Below are 18,108 nucleotides of genomic sequence, written 5' to 3'. Positions count from 1 at the left end.
ATTTAACTACAAATTGTGTCATAAAGCTAATAAAATGGTTGAATTCAAGTTGAATGAACAGTTTTTGTTTCAGCATTTTTCAGCTGAAGAGTGAGTAAGTAGCCTTAAAAACATTTTTGTACGTTTGTGCTCTTTTTCCCTATTTTTTTTTTTTTAATGGAATATAAAATCCAATCAACTCCAATCTTTTCTTACAGAAACATGGCAATATGGCCAGCCTGGCTAATTCCGAAATGGAATGATTGCAGCTAGAATTTTAAGCTTGAGAAAGAGCGTGTATTAAGCCCTTGACAAAGAAAAATATACCCAAGTGATAAAATATGGAAACTATCTGTAGACAGTGATGTATTTTCTGTGACAGACCTTTCATAACTACATATGAATTTGAACATGAAAATATTTTGGGGGAGAGTTAACATGCTAAGAAATACCAGATTTAAATTTGTGAGAACAAAAGCTTCAGTGGATTTTGTTGGTCTTGTGACTGGAGTCAAAAATGGCCAATGATCACAGCCCTGAAACATGAACACTTTAATTTTTGGCAGCACCTGCCCTTCCCAAATTAGGGAAGCCATAGCTCTGACAGTGCCCATAAGAGGCAATGATAAACATTACAATCTGAGATTAGCAACCTCTGAGGCTATGGGGATATCAACACACAGGATAAGGCTCTCAAACTAACCAGAGATCACCTTCAGCCTATAATTGGGAAGAGAAAAATAGCTTATGCTTATGCCAGCCTGGTCTCTGCTTATCCACATTCCAGGCTCCCTGCCCAGACACATCAAGTTACTTTTCTTTCTCCAGAAAGGGCCAACTGATCACTTCTTCATGTTTTAAACTGTAGTCCACAAAAATATTAATATTTCCCTGCATTTTTTCTGTTTGCATCATTTTGAGGATGTGAAACAAATTTAAATTAGATTTTTCTGCTCACTTTCAGGTCTACTGACATTCAACCCAGTTAGTGTTGTTCAAGGCTCATTTTATGGGTTTGCTGAGTGGGTATGGGGATTTTTTTTATTTCTTTTAGGTTCTTTGGTTTGTTTTCCTGTTGTTGTGTGTTTGTTTGTTTTTTTTTTTTCCTCAAATCATGAAATAAGGAAATGCTATGGAAAAACTACAACAAATTTTTAAATACCCACAACGATCTCTCTTACACCAGTAAGATGCCCTGTGAATAAAAACAAGCTTTCTGATTATCAATCTGTTCTGCATAGTTCAGCTGTATTTTTTGGCATAGAGACTACAAGAGCTTTTGTCTGAATGTGCAGAAGCTCAGGTTTCACTCACACTGACCATCACAGAGCCATTGTTTGCGAAACTCTGCTGTTGGTCCTGCCAAAACTGACAAAAGTGTTTAGGATAGAGCCAGCATCTGCTAATACAAATGCAAGATGTAAAAACATGCTACAATTTCTGCAAAAATACTCAGTTTGGAGAATGTTTTTTTCTTGGTATGCTCCTAGATCTGCTAAATCATTTGAATGAGTTGCAGTCTATAATTCATTCAATAATACATTGCCGGTGCTGCTTTTTTCTTCACAGCCTGTTTTTTAGTGTAAATCTGCTGTCCACATTCTTTAAAGGCTTTGAAGTATCTCTCTTCAATCTTTTTCAACTGTAGTGCTGTTTGTTATCACAATAATTTACTTGTTATGACTGAAAATGAATTTTGGATAATCCAAACACACATAAGACATAACGAATTTACTGAATGTTCTGAATGATTTTTCTTAATGACTGCAACATGCTTTTTAATGTGGAAACACTCAGCCAGCAAAAAAATGCTTGCACAATTGTGAAGTGGCATTCTCTGCAAAGCTGGTTAAATGAATGGACACAAAAGCATAATGTGCTTGTTTATAAAGCTCACTGTCTTCTAATCAGAATTTGTTTTACTTTTTCCCAGAAACCTGGGTACAAAAAAGAAAATTATATTTCCTTGAAATTATGAAATGCTACTCTTTTAGAAGTATGGATTTATTAAGAATAAAATCATTAGTATGTGGGATTGAACCACTTCAAAAGATGGTCTGAGACCTAGGTGGACAAGAGAGTCTATAAGGACTCGTGTTTGCCCGCCTCTTGCCGGACATGGAGACGGCTGTGTTTTGAACAGCTGCTCTTCCTGAGGTTACACTCTGATTAAAAGAGATGTTTTCTTGTTAATCCATCCTGTGACGGAAGTGACAGCTAAAAATAAAGAAAAAAATAGCATAGAAAGCAATATGCTGGCCATTTTTTTGTTAAGAATAGAAAGCAATGCTGTCAAGGGCTGAAAATAAATTCCTCTGTCAGAAATCTGCGAGTTAGGGTGGTTGTGTAATGGGACCAAAAGAGAAAGGACAGATTAGATTGAGGTTGCTGAATAATCACTTCTTTCAGAAAAATATAGTCTGATATCTGAAGATTTATTCAAGGAAAATATTTCTCTTGGACCTAGAATTAAATGTTGACAATCAGAAGGTCTATACATCATCAAGTACCTGTGACTCAGAGCTAAAATCCATTATTTGGGTTTATGAATGCTTTTCCTTTATCACTTTCATGAGATAATAAGTGTGCTTAACACATTTAGATTACATATTTATTGTGAGCTGGGGTTTATTTATTTGTTTATTATTTGTAACAGCACACAGAGACAAACCTGAAAAACAAGAAAAAATTGAGAGGAAGGAACCCCCAAAAGGTATGTATTCAACTTTTCATATTCCTTGTCTTTTTATCAATGATTCAAAATAGTCTAATCTATGACTCTTAGACTGTTCTTGTAGATCCCAATAATATTTAAGGGCGGAGGAGGTGTTGTGAAAGACAACTGGAAGGAGAATGAGGTTTTTAAAAACAATTTGAATTCATCACTGTACAGAAAACTGAAATTACATTCATATATTAATTATTAAGTCTTTACTAGTAAGTTATGTAAAAAGTACCTAGAGCACAAATTGGTGTCCTTTATATTCTTCTTGAATAAATCCAAGAATATTATTTGCCCTTGAGAATATTTTGCACCAAAATGTAACTAGTAAATTATAACATAATGGAAATGGTCCATGTAGACATTCTGCTTTGGAAATCTTCTTAAAATAGAGACAAAAAGGAAAAAAAAAAAAAACAAAGAAAAAAAGGACAAAATAATTCCTCCAGATTAATTTCAGAGACACTGTGGAGAGATTTTAGAGAGAATTTAATGATTTCCTGGTGGTGTATGCCAACAAGAAATTATATCTGTTGTAGGAGTCAGAATCGGGATACTGCTGACTCTCCACCCACAACTCATGAGTTAGCTCTGGGTTACAATAGCCACCATCTAGTTTACTTTTTGTGAGGATACTTTAGCAAAATGGAATTTTGGTGGAGTGCACATACTTATCAAAACACTGAATTCTTCTGAGAATATGTCCTTTGCACTAACTTATGGCTAATGAAATCTTGGGCTGGAGGAAGAAAAATATTCTGGAAGAACAAACAGGCCAATGATCATAATAAATTACCAAAAAAAGGAAAGGGAAGACCAAATATCCAGCCACAGCAGACTTATTCAGGCCAAGAACTCAAGTGAAGGTGAACCTCCTGAAAGCTGTGTTTGACAATGCCTTTCTAACAGTCTCTGATTGGAGCTTTTCCATTTCATATAAGCAATTCAAAGTGCTTTGAGCTAACAAGACTGATTTTAGAAGTTAATGGCAGGCATATAAATTAAGGTGTCTCTTAGAATGAATATTAGTAGAAAATAGAACGGTGATAACATGGGAAATTTTTTCTGGGGTTTGGAAAAATGACAAAGCAAAAGCAATAATGTCCCATATTAAAACATTAATTTATCTTTAAGACTTCTGTTATAATGTGGAAAACCTGTGGAACTCTTCAACTTGATTTCACAGGAGAACAATATTTAAGTTTCTTAGAACAAGAAAAAGACAAGAAAAATATTATCCCAGCCAAACTCAGATAGCCAGTGGAAAAAAAAAATTACAATTATACTGCCTTAGCTTGCCATAAATCCTATTAATATTCTGTCTACCTAGTGGTATTTTTTCTTGAAGTGAACTATTAGTTTTATTTAGTGAACTATTGCCAAAACTGCTACGGAAACACTACTGTGTATAGAGATTCCCTGTACTCACAGTGCTAATAAACATTATTTTCAGGCTGTACATTAAATTTCAAAACTAAAACTATGAATGTGTGCCTTTCTAAGGTCCATTTCATTATACTGTGACTGGGAGACTGTAGAGACTGCATCCCTGTATTTTTGCTGCTTATTTTCTACATTAAATACATTGCCTTTTCAAGATCGAGATAATGGAGGGTATAAATAGCATCCTATTCTAATCTATAATCAACTTCTGGGATGAACTTTAAGAAAGTTATTTAATGACACAGACAGTAATTAGAAGTGTCTCAGTCACTTAGCAGTGTCTCAGTCAGAGATGTCAGCCACATTCTCAAGTATTTTATCACTATACTGCTTAAAAATGTGGAAGCCTGAATATTGCCAACCACTCTTCTTTTGCATCCAGTTACATATGGAATTCATGGTACTGTAAAAGAAGTTTCTTATCTCCTCGTGTTAGACAAAAGGAGTTTTACTAAACTTGGATGAAATCTGCACAGGAGTTAGACTTAAGCTAAGCTTGCATTTTCGCAGCTGTTCTTTCAGAAGTGCTCTAAAACCCACATGATTATTTTTCATTTTCTGGAATATTATGGTGTAAAATCCTAAGAAAAGTGAGTGGAAAATGTTCTGTGAATGAGTGGGTAGCATAATGCAGTTTCCACTGTCATCATGTTAGTTTTACTTTGCACATACTGGATATCTAATTATGGTTCTGGGATCGTCATTGCCAGGGACTGATCTCAGCTGGTGTCCATGACTAGCTATCTGTATCCATTACTAACCATCCATATCCATTACTGGTTATCCATTTCAAGCCAGCTGGCAAGTCACAGATGTATCATTTGCACATGTGATTCTCTTCTGCTTTGAGATTGATTCCAGGGTTTTTACAACCTATGTCTGACAGAGTATGGGGTGGCCAAGGTGAAGTCCTCTTCCTATCACGGGCAGCAGCATTTACTGTGAGCTGTGCCTTAGTAACTGACAGTTTTCTGGAATTCTTCTGGAACTGACAGACAATTGCAAGAGATGATATTATGAAGAAAACAGCTGAGGCATGTTACCATGGCAGTAACTCGTTAGCCAGAGCTGGCTGCTCTCACCCCTGCAGTATGATGTACACTGTAAAAATATGCACGGGGCAGCTCAGCAGTAGCACACTCTGCCACTTAGTATCCTAAGGCTTATCTTGGTGAAAATGTTTTAAATTCTTAATTTTTCCCACTTTTTTTTTCTTTTTCTTTTTATATATATATATATATATATATATATATATATATAACTCTTTCTTTCTTAGTGACAAGTAAAGACAAACTGGAAAGGCAAGAAAAACCTGAAAAAAAGGAAAGGCATGCAGGTAATTATTTATTTTACATTAGAAGGTACCCTAAAGCTAATTCTCTATTCAATTTCCACTTATGTATCCCTTTGAATTGAGAAAAAAAGTTATAAAATATTATGAATAAAAAGAATGAAATAATAAAAAAGTTTGCAGTCTTACACACTAAGTAGCATTTAATATTCCTTCTGCATGTTTTTTGTTGTTTTGGGGTCTCTGGGGAAGGAGATAATATATTTTGTACTCTGGATTAGTGTAATCTTATGATAATCACTGAGTATTTCCAACACTTGCAATAAGAATGGTTGCTAAGAGACTATGGTCATCCAAGAAAAAGGCACCTGACAGTCCTTTCACAGAGGTAATCAGGAAGGCCATGTGGAAAAAAAAGCATTTTAAATAAAATACTGCATAGGGCCATTGCATAGCCACTGAGTAGGCCAGGACCAGTTCTTTCAGTAGTTACTTGCAGTAAATAACTATCTAGCACTGTTTTATCTTCCCCAAGTCTTTTAATACCAGCTCCATGCTCGTGCATACATTTTTGTGTTCCTAGGATAATCTCACACACTGTACTCAAATAGGGAACTGCGTGTTTTCCCACACATGATCCCTGTAGATCACCTGAGGGCACATCAGCCCATGCATACCCCAGTTCTTCACATCCAAGTGTGATGTGCACACTTTAATCCCAAAAATTTAGCCAATCAGAACCCACAGAGGAGAATGTTTCAGATTACCCACTACTCAATAACTACCGCACCACTCGGGTGTATTCTGAAACCTGAGCCAGAAATCTAGGAACTACAGAGCAGTTAATTTCAATTTGTAAGGTGGAAATTAAAAGCAAACAAAAAGCCCCCAAAGAACATTAGTTATAATGTCACTGCAATTAGGTTTGTAATTAATTATAGTGCTTAATCATTCATAGCTGGAAAAACTGTTAGTTGTTCTGTGGAGTTCAGAAAATCCTTCAGGAACTAACCAAAGTACTAAACAAGAAAGCTAAAAAAATAACCATAAACCAAAATAAAGCAATAAATTACAGGATATAAATATATTAAAGAAATAAAAAAACCCCAATATACATAAGTATGACTCTTCTTGACTATCTTCTTTCGTGGGATTACTGGCCCTAGAAAGGCTGCTGCTCCTCCAGCCAATGGCAAAGACCACAGTGACGCCAGATGAGTTTTTGAAAGTTCCAATTCCATGTTTTGGCATCAACAACAAACAGCAGCAGCTGAATCAATCTGTCTCATTCTTTGCATGCATGACCATGGTGCCTACTTGTGTTTCTTGACCCTTTTTCTCATTCAAATGCAACTTTTTTTTTTTTTAATGACCATTAAGATTATTGGTTTTATTTCTAGCTGTTCACAAAGAGAAACCTGAAAAGCCAGAAAAACAAGAAAAGAAAGTGCTACCTAAAGGTATGGAGGATCATTATTAAAAGTTGTACAGTTTCAGTGCTTGACATCCTGGGAGAGTGTGGAGATAAGTATTTAAAGTACAAAGCTCTTCTAGTTCATGTTGAACACTTTCTGGGTGTTGTCTCTTTTGCTTGAGCAGGTCTTGATCAGCCCTAATGAAGTCTTGCTCAGCATATTTTTTTTTTTTTGCTTTGCTCTCCTGTTTCGATGCACAGAGTTTATTGCAAATCATTCTTACACAGCTAAAGTACAAAACATATGCTATTTTCTTTGCATACCATGATGTCTTTTTCTCCACAAAGGGATTCAGTAATTTGCCTGCAAATAAGGTTTTCTCTTGTGTATTAGTTTTCAACCTGATGCAGACCTAATGCAAGAGTATTTACTATCCCTCAATCTGGGTCTTCCATCATACCCAAAAATAGAATTTCACTTTCTTGCCTTTATTTTTTTCAATAATATTTTAATTTCAGTATATGATTTGCACAGTCTTCTATGGAAGCAGTGGCTTTGGTTGAGATTTACATATCTAATAATTATCATATATATTCTGAAGCAATATCATGGGTGTGTGAGGGGTGATTTTCACTATTCTTTTGACTGATAATTCCATCTTTGGTTATGGTTTGGACAGGGAAATTTAAAAATCCAATCACCTTCCCCTATTATGCCATTTTTTAAAGACTAACATTTATTATTGCTTGGCATTTGAATGTTTTCCTCTGAGGTTAGATATTTCTCCATACATTCAGACAACATGGATACAAATATACAAATTGCCCTTTTTTTTGAGTTGGCCATAGGAGAAATGCAAAACAGAAAGTAAAAGTGGAGGAAAAAAGAAAGAAAGGAAGCAGAATAAAGACTTAAAGCCTTAAAGCCCTTTGAAGGGTAGCCATTGTCCAGTTTCCCTTTTACAGGGATATTGTTCATTTTTTTCTACTTTCAGTGGATAGCTTAAAAGTGTGGGAATTTTTTTCATAAAATGAAATCATGCTGAAGTAAGCCTGAGAAAATAAATGCCCATAGTGTCTGTGTTGATTTGAAAAGCAAATAACTTCCAAGAATCACTGAGATAGTCCTAATAAGCAGCCAGCCACTTTACCCATTTATCTTCTGCTAGCTAACCAAATAATCACTCAGAGCCTTAATGTGTTTAATAACAGCCATGACTCCAGTCACTGGCTGGAAAATTTTATGAAGAATTTGGACACTGTAGCTGCAGAGCTTTGTGGCTGCAGTGTGACATAGCCATGCTGCCCTCTCTTGGGTTGTTTCCCTGCCGTGAACCCCCGTGGCATCAGGGCATGAGGACAGTTTTCCTCAGCATGTCCAAAGGTGCATTTTTGCCAGCACTGTGTTGATGAGCTTTCCATTGCCAGGCCCACCTCCCTTTTCTCAGGGGTCTGCTCTAAACTGGATTAGCTACCAGCAGTGCTGAGGGGCTGCTTCAACCACTTGCAGTCCCTAGGAAATGAAACTGTTCAGATTCTGGCCAGCTCTGGGGAATGGACATACTGAAAACTGTGTGGCTACTTCCCACACAGTCAGCAGGTTTTCTTCATGCTCATTACAAAGACTCAAGGTAATTCTTCAGACTCTGATAAAAGCTCCAGAAAGCCTCAGTGATATGAGTGTTTTTTAAACACATCATCTAAAAACATCTTAAAAAAATAAAACCAAGTCTAAATATCAATCATGTCTCATACAGGCTGGAATTCCAGGATGGAATTCTGTTAGAGAGGATTGCCATTATGTAGTTATCAGTTGAAAGAAGCATAATTAACTCTCAAGGCTGGTTTGTTCTGGTATTCTGTCTGGATGGTGACCAGGAGGGCAAAGATAGAGGTCTGCATAAAATTTTGGCAGCCTTTCTGGAACACAGTCGTGTGTGTGCGTGTGTTTACACAGTGTATCTTATGCAGACATGAACTCACTCAAGCTGAGCTCTGAAGTGAACACCAGACTTATGGCTGTGTTTGTCGACAATGAGCCCAAGCTAAGAAAAACACCTTTGTGTAAGACAAATGCAGCCACATGCTTCCTGTTGGCTGTAGCACAAGGCCAAGTCCGTGTCTGCTCAGCACTTGACATGAGCAAGTTTGTTTCGTCTGGAATATGCAGTAAAAACGTTCCCTAGGAATCTTCAGGTCTGTGTGACTCACTTGTCTTCTGGTAAGGGAACCTCAACAGATATTTTGAAGTTTTTTAACCCACTGTAAGAATCTGAAAACAATTTTGAAAACTGAAAAAGAGGAACCATAAGGAAATGTGAAATTTCCAGTGATGATGTTGTGTTTTGGCAATATTTTCTTGTTCTTTGTGAGATTTTGTTGTTCTCATTTCTAGTAACTCAAAAAGATGCACCTGAAAGACATGAAAAAGCTGAAAAGAAACCTCCTCCAAAAGGTATTTATTTATCTATACTACAGTTTTTTAAGCTGAATTGACATTGAAATGCATAAACTTTATTTTATTCAAGCAGAGATTGCAAATGTATGTGAGAAATCAACTACATTAAACTAAAATGAAATTAATATATAATTAGAATTAAAATGTCTGTAGAATATCTAGGGGTTAATTCTATGCTTGATCCTTTTCAAAATCTGTTGCAATTTCAAATTGAGAATAAAAGTATGAACCACCATTTCACTGAAAAACAACTAAGCCTACCTGCAAGTGATCTGGCATACATTTTCACTATAACTAATTCAGGAAATCAATTCTCCATTAGCCAGCAATACCTGGTTTTGTCTGGGAGCAGTAATGCTCTTATATAAATGTCTGAATTCTGGTTTGCAATAGCTAGATATTCCAGTTTACACACTGATAAAATCAGTTTAGTTATCTCAGTGATTTAACAGAAATAGAATTCTAGAGCCTTACAGAAAACATAAATTTGGTAGCATACAAGTTTTGCCTCAAAGATGGAGACATTTAGATCTGTGAAGAAAACAGGAGTATGAACTTTGCACAAAACAGGTTAATTTAAAACATATCCAGTGGTAGTATATACTACTATTGGATTTTCCACTGGGGTGAACTAGAGACACACATAGTGGGAGCATGCATGTCTCTGGTGAAAAAAAGTTGCTGACACAGAAAAGCAGAAAGAATGCTTTGGGTCTCACCAAGTTCTGTGTAGCTTCAGGTACTGATATTTACAGTATCAATGGTAATTCTCCTTAGAGGCCTCCTCACTCTTCTGAAGGGCATCTCATGGATTGGTCTCAGACACTTTCAGCCCCAAGAACTGGTGTAGAGTCAGACTCAAAAACTCAAAACTTCTTGGACTGAGATCTAGAATCAATTCATGAAAGTAATCCTTTAAAATAACCACACACTATTTTTCCAGTCTACAACAGAGTTTAGATCTGAAGTCTAAACTTGTACAGATATTTGTTTGCTCCATATTTGTTTGCTTAATGACCGACATCTTTCTCCCTAGTTTATACCATTAAACCTATCATGTTAGGAACACTTAATATTATTTGGTATATCCTGTTATATTTAGCATCAGCCAAGTTCGTGGTATAGCACTGAAGATAAAACCTCTTTGGATCTCATATTTCTGTTTAATTCTGCCTAGTTTGAGGGGATTATAGTTTTCATCAGATCTTACCAAGCTGTTAATAATGAAGAAATGCTCATTATTAATAGTGCAGTATAAAGTAAATGGCACTGAGTGTTATGTTGGGGGCAGAGAATGACACTGAAATCTTATTCTTTATTACCTACAGAGGAGAAGAAAGTAAAGAGCACTAAAGTGGAAGCAAAAGTTAAAAAGGAAGTGAAGGATGGAAAAGGAGAAGCAAAGACGACGACAGAGAAGGTCAAGCAGGCAGAGACAAAAACAACAGAAACTGGGCTAATAAAGGCCAAAACGAAAGTTAAGGAGGAGAAAGCTCTTCAGACTGTAACTAAATCGGACAAGAAAGGTAAACAAAATGAGGAGGAAACAGATGAAGATCCTAAAAAGGTATTAGGGAAGAAAGAGAGAGAATGGAGTTAAATCTGTCAAGGACCAAAGTGCACCCATGAAAAACAAAAGTGCAGTACAAATAAATTCCACATGAACCTCACACTGCTAGGACATGATTACAGAAAATAAAATATATTTAATGTATATAATCAGAAGGTTCTAGAAGTTTGTCATGGCTAAAATTTCATTTTAATTTAAATCCTTCTTTAGCAAGGACCAATTTCTCTTCAGATAGGTCTGAGACTTTGTGGATTTGCTCAGTAGCATCTAATGTAGTAGATTGCAACCAGAGTTATTTTTGAAAATTCAGACTGTCCAATAACCTATTGGGAATTTAGGTTTGTTTCTACATCTGCGTATGTCCTCTGTAACCATAATGAAAGTAGCAACAGGGTAAAGGGAATGTAATAATTTATCTAACATCCTATTGTACGAGGCAGTCGTGTTGTCAGGTATTGTACAACATAGTGACATACATGCCTGACATAACTTAATGTGAACAGCTTCCAAATTTCTTCCAAAAAGAAAAGAAATGCTATTATTCTAGTGTGAGGAAGAAATTAAGTCATGAAACAAAGAATCAATGTGCATCAAAAACATATAGTTAACAAGGTGTTAACTATGTGCTCCACTTTGTCAGAGTAAGCCTGGGTTCTTCTACTCCCAGGTTGCACAGACTGGCTCCCTGATTTCCCTGTGGCATTGCCATGGCACTAAGTACAATTTTGTATGAATGAAGGCAGCAGGACCTGGCTTTCTGTATGAGCTGCCACACTGCAGCCACGGGATTATTCTGACAGTGAAAGAGGCAGCTCAGTGTTGCATAGTGCACCTGTCTGATCCTTTCAGCTGTTAACCACAGATAAATTGCTGTGCCTGAACATCAGAAAAGCTGTCCCTGCCTGGATATCTGAGTCTGCCTGATCTGATTCTCTCAGACTTTCATAACCATTGCTCTGGACCCCTTAGGAGTTGCCTAAATTATACTTTTCTAGAAAACTGAGAGAGTATGAGACATAGCCCACTTTCTGACAGGCATAGTGCACTGAACTAGTACTTTTTAACATTTATTTGTATTCCAGTTAATTTTGTCCTTCACTTGAAATATTGGGACCTTTGAGGCATGGAATCAAAGCAGCATCTATCACACTGATTGCTGTGACCAAGGACAAAGTTCAGCAAATTGTTCAGTTCTCTTGGGAGGTGAAAATCTCTTTCAACTTTTTGTTTGCTCTGGCAGAGTTTCAGTGCACAGTGGGGTCTGCTCCATACTGTTCAGGATAAAGCCCTCAAAAAGAAATGCTGTTCAGATGACAACAAAATATTTTAAGTAGGGATCAAAGATTACAGAGACCAATAGAATCATGGTGGCTTTTTTGTTTGTTGGGGTTTTTTTTGTGGCATTCCCAAAAACTTAAGCTGATAAATATTAGCTAAATGATCCATCTTGACATCAAACATTAACAGACCACTTTGCAAGTCTGCTTTGGAGTGTGACCCAGCAACTGTGCCTGGAATCCCAGCAGGTGAAAATGAGAATAAGCAGATGGAGTGGAGGAAGGAAGGAGCCTCTTCAACTGCCTTTATCACTGGAGACAGGGTTACGCATATCTGGTGAAAGCTGCATTTCCTACTGTTGTGCTTCCTTTTCCCACCATAAACCATTGCTGCCCAGCTGGACACTATAAAAAAATTCATTTTTAGATTTCAGTCCCACTGTGACCCAAGGTGAACATAATTTTAAAATCAATGCAGTTTTGCAGAGATTTCTTGATCCTGCAATCTTTACTTTTACTTGCTCGAGGGAGTAGCTCTGCCAGCTTATCTGAAACAATGTAAAAAATATAGCAGTGATCACAAAAGAGTTGTTGCATCATTTCATACTGAAATTAAAATTAAAAAAGACAGGTCATCTTCCTGGGTAAATCACATTAAGTCCAATGACAAAAACATCTATGAGTATTTTTATCATTAAGAATCTAGTCCAAAATTTTGATGTGATCTTTTAGTACTTATATGAATATTTGTGCCATCATTACAGAGTTATAGGTGAAAACTAAAGTGTGAAATTCTCCTTTTAATAAGGGACTTTAGATTAAAATGGAGTTTTAGCCATGAAGAGACACTTGAAAAATCATATTAATTTAAAATTCCTTAGATTTCAATCTTTACTGATTGGTAGCATTCCTATGAACTTAAATAGGATGTTATAGTGCACCTTGCTATACCATATGGAAGTTATATTTTTGTTATTGAGAGTTTTACATTCTGCTTTCAATTTCTTTTATACATCTCATTTTTTTAAGTAGAGTTGCTAAAGATATGAGGAGAAATTGATACAAAATCTTATTTCTGAGGTACAATCAAGATTAAGGCTTTTTAAAAAATTTGAATGTAATTTTGAAATTACATTTCCACAAAACAAAACAAACTCAAAAAAAAAGGCCCCACAACAACAACAAAAAGCAGATTAGCAAAATCAATAAACCAGAAGAATAGTTTAAAGAATAGATTAGTTTAATATCAATGAAATGGTGTGATTCTAGGGCCTCAGGCTATGTCTATATCACAACTCAGATAGAACCAGCACAGGCTTGCGCTCTGCCCTGGGTCTGTCCATGTAGTGTGTTGTCCCCTGCCATAGTTTTAGTTTTGTTCCGTATCCTCTAGCAGTCTTTTCTACAATGCTCTAGATGGAAATCTTCCCAACAGGCAACAAGGATAGGGGCAGCTTGTTTTGGCAAAAGAGAACTAAGAAAAGAAGGGTTTTGTGCAAGAACTGTGCCCTGCCATTAGCTTTCTGGGCTAAAGTGTTGGCATTGCTCCATTTTATTTATAAATATTCTCTGAGGCACTATTGCAACAGTGTCAAACTCAGTGCAAACACTTTGCTGGTTTCTGTAGCTTTAGGTGTGCTTGAGAAAACAGATCTGTATGTGTTTTCTCAAACACGTTTTTGGGGGACTTTTTAGAAGTATCATCTAGACTTAGGGCAGATACCATAGCCTTAAGAAAGGAATGCAAAGTTGGAGTCAGCCAGAATGATAAATTTGAATTCCCAAATATGAAAGTAAAAATTATTATGAATATTCATTAGAGGTTTTAAAGGCAATGTTTACAGCCACTGCCCTGAGTACTGCTGAAAGTTTTGCCCCAGGCTCTACAATCCTTACTAGGATGGACCTTGCCATCTCACTAACACAAAGCAGCTGCCTAGGCTTCTATCAACTAGAAAAATTGTTTGGATATTTGTTGAGTTGGTAAACCTTTTCCTAATTTCTACATCTGCATAGGAAATAATGACTTGAAAGCAGTAGCTCTTCATCCAAGGACTGCTGTATCAGCCAACATGACAGAGCAGCAGTCACACAAATGCCTCAGCATCAAATGATACTGATGTAGCAGTGACCTATGCATGAAAGTCAATTATATAACAAGTGTCACATACTTGGGAATTACAGTTTGCATTTACATGTAAGAGCAGTGCCATTTTAACAACTTTAATTAGTCCAAAGCCACATCATTTTATTTTGGAGTTGGCAACAGGGAAAGCAAGTGGCTTTGTAAGTGAGTAGGACAGAGATGCCACAGGAGGTAGAGAGAGGAAGAGATGGAACTTCTACAGTGTAGGACCTGTGCTAGAAGAGTCTTGGACACATGGATGAGTATGCTTCACTCAAGGACAACTGAGAACTGACTTAGCTAACCACACCTGGCATTTAGACATCAACATTAGCTTTCATAGCAAAGGCCCATTAGACTCCATTGGGGCAACAAGATTTTTTTTTCTTGAAGAATACAGCAATATTGAACTTCTTTTGTGCTCAGTTAAAGCTGATAACTTTTCCTCATCATTCTTAATGTTAGGAAATTTTATTAAGCTCTTCAGCTCTGCTTATGTACAGGAGAAATCAATAGACAATCAACACTTCTGGAATCAGCATTTTACTTAAATTCAGAAACCTTAATTTCTGAATAGTGTAGTTTTAAGAAAAAACACACAAATTTAATATATACATATGTATTTGTAAAAATTAGTGTTTGGTGAATTATTCTGTAGTGAAACAGTAGAATTCTGTAGAAAAATCTTGTTGCTGCAGGAGTGTAATTACACAAAGTTCTCTTTTTATGACAATTCACTAAATATACATATTTGTTTTATGGGTAAAAACATATTAACAAAATACAGTGATACAAAACCTTTTATTAAATTTTCTATCAGCTTTCTGTGAAATTGGTCTTCATGAATGATGAAAATTCTATGAGACCTGTGGCCAGGCAGCATTTTGCACAGTACTTGTGTAAGGGGTTAGGATATATGCCAAGAAAAGCTGGCCGAGCAAAAGAAGTGGTAGCTCTGGGACACTGGCAACTCTGCACTTCTTGGCTAGAGGTTTTGAATTAGATCTGGACAACAAATTGTCACTTTCTAAACATATGCACCACTTGAAGGTCAGGAAAAAAACCACAAATATATAGTAAGTAAGACTACCTATGAAAAAGCTACTGAGATGTCTTTGCACTGCCAAACTTTATCTTCACTGTTAAGTACAAATGACATTCTAAATTCATTTTCTTCATTACTCTTCTTTTCCTTTTTGCTCTGTTAGATCAATATGCATTCTGTCGCTATGTGATTGACATGTTTGCACAAGGGGATTTTTATCCAGGTACTTTCCTATATCATTGAACTCTGTTCTAATATTCTGTTTCCCTGCAAGTTTTTGCTCCTTTATGTATTAAAAGTGTGGTTTTTTATTATTGAAAGGTCTCACAAGAGCAACAAAGAGTGTGCAAATAATTTTAATAAAGCATAAGAGCTAATGGCTGTTTTCTTAAAGCTTCTAATTTTCTGTCTACAATGCATGAATTTAAATCAAGTTTATGTTAAAAGTAGAGTCAATGGAAGGCTGCAGAAATTGCTGAAATTTTCCATGCTTCTTTTGGCTGAGACACAGGAGGAAGGAGCTTATTGTTAATAGCTTATTATTTGGTTTATTAGGTTTTTTTCTCCACAAATAGCAAGGCTTAACTCCAAAATGCTTCAAAAATAGAACTTCCATTGTTGTTAGTATTTAAAATACCTTAGCTGATCCACCATTTCTGTGCTTTATCTTCTCTCTTCTCACATCTCCATGCTAATCTGTTCTAACACAGACACCTAATTCCTCACCAAAAAAAGAAGATAGAGCTACTGATGATGACTGAGCATCATCTCATAATATTAAGTTATTCGACCCTGACCTTATTTAATAAATACTCTTCCTGCTGAAGTCTAGACATACTGTAAAGAGACATAACCCTAGGAATGCAAAGCAATAATATTCATGAAAAGAGTTAAGGAGAGAATATTTAAGGACACTCTGAACATTACCAGCTTTGTTTGTTCAGTTATTTGCTCAACAAACTCTCCACTGGTCCACCCCTGAATTGGTTGATTTTTTTTTTTTTCTTATCTCTGCCTTGTGGCTTACATCCTCTCTTGATATGCCCAGGCTCAGACAGAGCTGGTAAATCCTAAGGGTGCAGCTGAGAAAGAAAGGCTCTCGCAAAGGGGATAGAGAGAGGACACAGATTTTTGTGGAGAGAAAATGAACAAGCTTGGGATTCAGTAGGGAGAGGGTTCCATTAAAAGAGAGCAAAGTACTGCATCTCCTCTAGGACATCTAAAGACACCCAGTTATAAACAGAGGGACTGCTTTAGGCTCAGAGGGGGAGAATAATTAGGCAAAACTTCCAGAGACTCTGTCATGCTTTGATTTAAAAAATAACACCCTGTACCAATGTGAATGACCTAGTTTCCGGATTTACACAGCTGTACCATCAACAATTCACATAAGAAATTTCTCCATGAAATATCTTTCATGGAGATCTTCAAGATCTTTTTTACAGTTCTCCTGACATTTACGAGCAGCAACAAAAAAGCCCTTTTTTCCCAGAAGGCTCCCTGGCCTGTTTGACCCTCCCCTGAGGCAAAGCAGATGTGTTGTAAGAAGGGACAGTTTGGGTTTTTTCAGTGTTTACTTTTCCAGCTACAAGGAAACTGGGAAATCCATGAAGGGGAGCAGTGAAATAAAGAATGAAGTGTGTAGTGACTTGAATTTCAGAAGATAAAAGACATGACTCTTCTCTTCCAGTTTTTGTCTTGTGTCATACCAGTGTGCTATGACAGACTTGTGGTTAGAAACCACAGATTAAAGAGCTGAAAGACATTAAGGTGTCACCATTAAGGTGATCAGATGGCCTTGCAAGTGAATGAAAAACTAGGGTGATAGGTTTAGGCTCCAAAAAGTGGAAATAAGTCTTAAAGTATCTTTAATAATCTAATTTTTAGGTGAAGTGGAAAAGAACTACCCCTTAACATCTCCCAAAGTCCACCTGGGGCTCTGCCTGTAAAGTGACTGCTTTTTGACCTCTCAAGTCACTTGTTGAGCCCTGAAGTTAAATGTTGCAGATGGTTGTTGTGCTGAAGCCAAATGTGTTTTTGTGGGAGGGGGAAAAAAACAAAAAAGTATTGCCTTGAAAACAAGCTTCATTGAACCCACCAGCTATGAAAAGCAATGCTGGAACAGCCAGACTCCAGAAACACTACTCAGTGTTTCTGAGAAGCAAAGTAGAGGTCAGGTATGATCAGCCTTGATTTATGGAAATCATTGAGAAGAGTGCCACCAAACAGTACTCGATTAGTTTGTTACTGTCTTTCTCAGGCAAAGTGCTCATTTTACACTGTCTTTTTGTGAACAGAGGTATTACTGTAATTCATTTTACTGAATACATAAATGTGGGGAAAACACCCTTTAATAACCCTAATATCCAATTAGATTTACAATCTGGTATATTTTATCCTTTTATCTGTCTATATATTTTATGGTAAAGAACTTTGTCAAAACAAAGAGTTCTGAGTGCAAATCAGCAGGGGAATTAAATTACAGTCACCTTGACGCTGCACTTTTTTCAAACAAGGAATAATTTATATCAATCACAACATTACCATTTGTGAAGGAGAAAAAAATGTTATCGTAGAAAATTCCTTTGCATAGACATATTGGGATTTTCTGTGGTTGATTTCATCAAACATGAATTTCTGATTCCTTAGGCAAAATTTATAATGTCACTATTAGTAATATCATTCAGCATTTTTTCTTACAAAGAACTTTTGCAATGTTTCTATTATAAAAAAAAAATCATATACACTACTATAAGATTAGGGATTTTTTAAAATATAAATATT

The 18,108-nt window shown here is 36.3% G+C and overlaps 1 protein-coding gene across 3 annotated transcripts in view; it reads left to right on the top strand.

Moving 5' to 3' along the window:
- TRDN (triadin) overlaps positions 1 to 18,108 on the top strand; it is a 222,549-nt gene that overhangs the window by 62,276 nt on the left and 142,165 nt on the right. For all 3 annotated transcript variants that reach the window (XM_041469826.1, XM_041469828.1, XM_041469827.1), the window contains exons 7-12: positions 2,636 to 2,692; positions 5,421 to 5,480; positions 6,836 to 6,895; positions 9,245 to 9,304; positions 10,636 to 10,833; positions 15,488 to 15,547. In XM_041469826.1, coding sequence (XP_041325760.1) covers positions 2,636 to 2,692; positions 5,421 to 5,480; positions 6,836 to 6,895; positions 9,245 to 9,304; positions 10,636 to 10,833; positions 15,488 to 15,547 — 495 coding nt within the window. The remainder of the gene's footprint in view (positions 1 to 2,635; positions 2,693 to 5,420; positions 5,481 to 6,835; positions 6,896 to 9,244; positions 9,305 to 10,635; positions 10,834 to 15,487; positions 15,548 to 18,108) is intronic.

Source organism: Pyrgilauda ruficollis, unplaced genomic scaffold, assembly GCF_017590135.1.
Source record: "Pyrgilauda ruficollis isolate IOZ18807 unplaced genomic scaffold, ASM1759013v1 scaffold24, whole genome shotgun sequence".
Taxonomy (NCBI): Eukaryota; Metazoa; Chordata; class Aves; order Passeriformes; family Passeridae; genus Pyrgilauda; species Pyrgilauda ruficollis.
The sequence above is the reverse complement of the archived record's forward strand: the minus strand, read 5'-3'. Positions and strand labels throughout refer to the sequence as shown.